Source organism: Ananas comosus, linkage group 7 (assembly GCF_001540865.1).
Source record: "Ananas comosus cultivar F153 linkage group 7, ASM154086v1, whole genome shotgun sequence".
Classification (NCBI taxonomy): Eukaryota; Viridiplantae; Streptophyta; class Magnoliopsida; order Poales; family Bromeliaceae; genus Ananas; species Ananas comosus.
Genome location: NC_033627.1, coordinates 3029419 through 3035967, shown reverse-complemented (window position 1 = coordinate 3035967; position 6549 = coordinate 3029419). Strand labels below are relative to the sequence as shown.

General features: G+C 25.9%; 1 protein-coding gene across 1 annotated transcript; it reads left to right on the top strand.

Annotated features, from left to right (window-relative positions):
- Positions 1833 to 3639, top strand: LOC109713066 (neo-calmodulin-like). The gene is made up of 4 exons (XM_020237020.1): positions 1833 to 2014; positions 2630 to 2787; positions 2913 to 2993; positions 3427 to 3639. The coding sequence occupies exons 1-4, from the start codon at positions 1942 to 1944 to the stop codon at positions 3565 to 3567; spliced, it is 453 nt and encodes a 150-aa protein (XP_020092609.1). The 5' UTR covers positions 1833 to 1941; the 3' UTR covers positions 3568 to 3639.

The following is a 6549-nucleotide window of genomic DNA, read 5'->3' as shown; positions in this document are numbered from 1 at the left end:
TTTAAACTTTATATTTATTATAGTATAAATTAAATTTTAAATGAATAACAAATTTCAAATTTAAATTGTTAATTCAATATTAAGGTAAAATAAAAGTTCAAAAATTTTAATCTATTTTAAATTTGAGTTTAATTTACACTGTACTTATAAACCCAACTTTTATTTTTGATTCAAATAAAAATTTCTATTTTTGAAAATAAAATTTGAATTATTAATTCAATATTGAAACAGCATAAAAGTTCAAAAATATTAATCAAATTTAAATTTTAAATTTGGATCTAATTTGAATCTTGATGGCTCTATTAGCTCTAATATTAGTTTGATTTTTTAGAACTGAATTATTCTTGTTATATTAGTTAAAATTTTATTAAATTTAATAACTCCATTGATTGTCAATTATTCTAATTCACTTTTCATAAAATTATTAAATTTGATAAAAAAAATTATTAATTTTATTAAATTAGATCTCATAAATGGCAAAAGTCGAAAATTGCCTTCACAAATACAGCATGAAGTGGATTTTTTAATGAATCATAGCCGTTCACTCTGGTAAATTAATGGAGAGGATTAAAGTGGTGTATAGGAGAATCGCTAAAATTTTTTTATCAGTTAGATGAGAGAAAGATTATAGCAAACTATAGTTTTAGTATATAGAACTTTCAAGTATTGTAGACTATGGGTCCTCCGTTTGGCTTAAATTCTGAAAAAGTGATTTCTGAATAACTGATTTTAATTAAAAACTGTAGAGCTTTTAGCTGAATTTAGATGGAAAGCGATTTTTAATTCTGAAGTGATTTTGTAAATCTATTTGGCAAAATTTTTTGATGTTGCATATATATAATAACTTCTTTACTGAATTTTATTTTAAGATAATTTAAATTTTTAAATTTTAACTTTAAATTTTAAATTTTAAATTTTAAATTTTAAGATTTGAGCAAAAAAAATAAAATTTGATATTTTAATTTAAAATATGAAATTTAAAAATTTAAATTTGAAATTTTGAATTTTTAAATATAAATATAAATTTTTAGTTTTAAATTTAAAATCTAAATTTGAAATTTGAAATTTAATTTAAAAGTTAAAATTTGAAATTTAGAAATTCAAATGTAAATTAAAAATTAAAAAATAAAAATTAAAACTTGAATTTACATTTAGAATTTGAATCTAAAATTAAAGTAAAAAATTTAAAATTTGAGTCCAAAATCAAAATCAGATTTAAAAAAGTAGGTGTGAACTGCTTCTGATTTTAGGCCTTCAAAATCATAAAATTAATTTTAAAAATCAGAATCAAATTTTAAAAATAAGGTTGTCGAATGCTCTACTGAGCCGAAAATTACTTTTTAGCCCAAAATCACTTTTCAAAAGTTAAGCCAAACACCTGCTATATTTCTCAATGGGAATTGACAGTGTAGAACCTTGCCTCTTGTGTTTAGGGTTTCTTTTTTTTTTCTTTTTTTTTTTCTCTCCTAAAAAGGCATGCATGATAGAAAAATGAAATGTAAAGTGCAAAAATTTGGAGGACTTGGTCTATAGAACATGGTCCATGCAAACAAAAGTTCTCTTCTCTCCCCATTACAGGGACAAGTAGAGACAAGGTCAAATAAAATAAAGAGAAATATTTCGATAAGACCCAAGTGAAGAATTAGTAGGAAAAAAACTATTTACACATAGAAGAAATTGTAATCCTTTTCTCAGTTGTTGGGTTATTATCTTTTGAAAGGCTTATTTGACTAGAAAAATTCAGAAAAGTCAAATCCCATTCATACAAAATCCTATATATATATACCCTCCTCCTCTCACTATATATATATATAAATATATATAAACAACCTACGAAAACCATATATAGCTTGTATTAGGTTCTCTTGATCCCATCTCATTAAACCTCTCTCTCTCTCTCTCTCTCTCTCTCTCTCTCTAATTGGCTTGTAGCTAGTATTAATGGATAAATTGAATGAGGAGGAGATCTCTGAGTTCCAAGATGCTTTCTCTCTCTTTGACAAAGATGGAGATGGTAATATAGCTCTTCAAAACCACACTTTTTTAAAATTCCTTTTTCCTTTTTTTTAGTGTATTTTGCAGCTTTTAATATCGAATGTTACACACCACCACAATATATCATAGTAACTATAATATAATATATATATATATATATATATATATATATATATATAATATTATATATATATATATATATTATATATATATATATATATATATAAGAGAAATGGTTTCTCAATTTGCTGTTATTGGTTTTTTTTTTTTTTTTTTTTTTTGTCACGTTTGTTCATATATATAAAAACAAATGCTTTCCTGACTCCTCTTTTGGTAGTTGTGCATGTTGTTCACTTGTTACTACTTTTTTATTAATTAATTATATCTTTCTTGTTTTTCTCTTTATTGTTTCTTTTATACATATGTTGTTCCAAAATCAATAACATGAACTCTCCAATTAAACTCCAAAATTAATAGAAATCCAACAAATCCCCATATATTACAACTATTATTACTTGGTAATTAAACTCCTTTTTAACCAATCACTATGTAAAGCAAGCTTAGTTACTACATGTAATATAATATAATTTGTTTTAACCATTAATTATTGTCTCTTTTGTTTTGGAAACTGCAGGGTGCATCACTTCAGAAGAACTTGAAACAGTGATCAAATCTCTGGGCCAGAACCCAAGCAAAGAAGAGTTGCATGAGATGATTCGCGACATCGACTGCGACGGCAACGGCACGATCGAGTTCGGCGAGTTCTTGAACCTAATGGCTAGAAAAATGAAGGTATAAATTGAGAAAAATATGTTCTAATCAATGTTATATAATTAATGGACTTGGTATATATAACTTTTCTAATTAGTATTAGTGTTTTAATTTAATACGCTATGGTTTTTAATTTCTCATTGTAGGAGAATGATTCAGAGGAGGAACTGAGAGAAGCTTTTAAGGTCTTTGACAAAGATCAGAATGGTTATATCTCAGCTAGTGAGGTAAATAAACTTAACTTAAAATTTATTTAATCCAACTTTTTCTTTAATTTTCTTTCATTTTTTCTAAAAATACGTACATACAAAACTTATAACATAAAGTTTGGATTATTCTAAAAACAATTATTTGATTTGTGTCCTAATATGATTACATGAATATAGTGCATTAATATATTTATGTACCACGGTACCCGTACAACGCACTTTTATCGCTTTTCAAATGCAAAAGCGATGTACAAATTAATGTATGTTCCGTTTAATTACTAGCTAAGATTAATTAAACAGATTGAAAGCTTAGATAGTGAAATCAAAATTTTAAAAAATTGTACAGTAGTTTTCATATAATTAACTCAAAGTTTAACATGTTATTATTGTCTTTGATTTTTCAATAATTTTTCTAAGTTCTATATTTTTGTGTTTTTGGAACATATTTTAGCTACGACATGTGATGATAAATCTCGGGGAGAAATTGACGGATGAGGAGGTGGAGCAAATGATCAAAGAAGCCGATTTGGACGGTGATGGGCAAGTGAACTTCGAGGAATTCGTGCGCATGATGATGCTCTCTAATCAATAATTAATTAGTTTTTAATTTTATTTCGAGTGTACCAAAGCTACTTGATGGAGATATATATTTCTTGTATCCAAAACAAATAATTATAATCATATATATATATATATATATATATATATATATATTTCTGTTATACAAAAAAATAATATTCCTCTTGTCCTTTTTCCCCTTTAATTATTATAAGTTAAAATATTAGTGATCAAATAACCAAGGAAAATTTGTCTTATTTGACCACTTAATTGATACGTATATATATGATGTATACGTGAACATGACTAAGAAATATGCACGGATTTGGTAATTTTAATGATTGATATATATGATTAATATGAAATGTTTATTTATTTAATTATCATACAAACTATTGCAAATAAACTACTTGCTAATATTTTCATCTTCGCCTTGAATCCGCCCCACTTGAGAGAAACAGATAAAAAAAATACATCAATATATTTAAATTGTTTAATAATTTTATTATGATATATTAGTTTAGCCTTTCTTTTTTTTTTGTAAATTGCACTTTTGGTCCTCAAATTTTGTTGCTCATGATATTTAATTCCTAAATTTTAATTAATTATACTTTTTTGCTCAAACTTTTTAGATTATCTTTATTAAGTACTAACTAGATAGTATTTAATATAATGTATTAGCGATTATAATACTAAAACATTAATATTAAATTAGCAAGTAACGACGCATTATTATTTAATCAACTAAATTAAATTATAAAACTTATAATACTTAATCAACTAAATTAAAATTTGTGAACGAAAAAAAAAAAATGTGTGGGTCTCAAAGTTTTACTCTTTAGCACGTGAATGTGAAGGGGACAGTTCATCCGACGCTCACAAATTCGTGGAATTCGAGTGAAGGGTCAAAATTCAAACATGTTCGTCGTACAACATTTATTAATTATTAGCCGTCGATGAATGATCAACGGTCAGAATTATTCCTGCACATGTACGTGTACTTTTCCTTCTTAATAAAACAAAAAAGGAACGGTACGGATTTGATTTGTACATGTACTTGTCATGATAATTCCATTCAAGGTTGAATTGGCCTTTTATTTCTATGTCCAATTTCGTAGCACACCATGTGTTTGATAATATGTCTCTTAGGCGTTTGGTTCGGATATAAATAAGAATTGCTAGTTCTAGAAATAGATACAAGTTTAGTTATAAGCAGGAACTAGACCAATTTTGCGTTTGGATGAAAATTGGATTGTTCCTAAGAATAAGGTAAATAGTGTTTGGATGGTTAGATTGGAACAAAAGAAATAAAAGTTATAATTTGAAATTAAATTATATTATATAATTAATTAACATCAAAATATTAATTAAAAATAAAATAATAAATTAATTATTAATAAATAATTATAAATAATAATAAGTATTAATAATTATTAATAAATAATTATAAATAATAAATTAATAATATTGAATATCTAATTATTAATAATAATAATAATTGATAATTATTAATAAAAAAATAATAATTATTAATTATTATTATTATTAACAAATTAATAATAATATCAATTATCTAATTTTTATTAATAATAATATCGATTATCTAATTAATAATAATAATTATTATTAATATTTATTAATAAATAATAATAATTATTAATAAGTGATTATAAATAATAAATAATAATAATATCGCTTATCTAATTATTAAGGATAATAATTATTAATAATTATTAATAAATAATAATAAATATTATTAATTATTAATAATTAATTATAAATAATAAATTATTTAATTATTTAATTATTAAAGCAATAAATAAATAATTTAAATATATTAATTAGATTAATTAATAATTTACTGTCATTAAAATTAAATTTAGATTTTAATTGACCTTATTCTCATCAAGGAACAAGCTTGTTCCAGAAAAAAGATGGAACAGCTGTTCCAGTCTTATACCAGCTTATTCTTGAAATCCTGGAACTACTGTTGCTGGGTATCAAACATCACGTTTGGGAACAAAGCGGAGAACAAGGGCTTATTCCCCCCGTTTGTTCCCGAACCAAACGCTATCTTAGAAAATTCTTCTATTTTGGACCAACCATTTACTGCCAGGCCAAGTAGGTCTACTACATTGGCTCAAAATCCCAACATTTTGGATATCTTTGAATCCTGCGATTTGGGGAACCACATTTTAATTGCATGATTGTTACAATTTATGAGGAGAGTAATTTAGTCCATGGGTATAGTGATATCTTGTGGTATGTCCACATTGGATAAAGAAAAAGTTTTTACTTTAAAGACAAGGGAAACCGGTAGCTAAATTTGAGTTATCTCGATTCGCACGCATTATTATTATCTGGATTTGGATAATCTCTGTAACCTTTTTTTTCCCGCAAATTTTTACTCTCATATTTTGAATTAAACAAGCAACGTCAGTCCGATATGTGGATTTGTTCGACATCTATTTTTGCGAGTTTTTATTTAAAGTCTTTCTTGCAGGTTAGAATAGTGATTATAGTGACCAGGAAGAAAAGAGAGACAGACTAAGAAAGAGAAAGGAGTCAAGAGGGCGGTTGGACCACTTATTGCTTTGAATTGGCCTTAAAAAGAGTAATTGCAAAACATTCCACATTTGATCAATTCAACTTGGTCATGTTTAATTCTATGTACTGTACTGAGATTACTGCAGTGAGAACACAGGAGCTTTGGTTGGGGTCAAGGGGTCTTGGAAGTATACATCACACGGTCGAGTGCGAAAGTAACAATAATGAATGGTCGCAAAATGTGACTTGACCCGGTTGATCGACTAATTCGACCAGGAAAATAACATCAGCTGGAGAGAAATCTTGTTTGAAGATGATCAAAATCGTGGTCTGGGCTGCAGATTTCAATTAATAGTTTATCACAAATACATATATCACTAATCAGTAAGATTACAATATTGTCATGTTGAATTTCTTATTTTTCTAGAAACTATGTTGAAAGTTGAAACAGTGCAATCCTTACACTCTG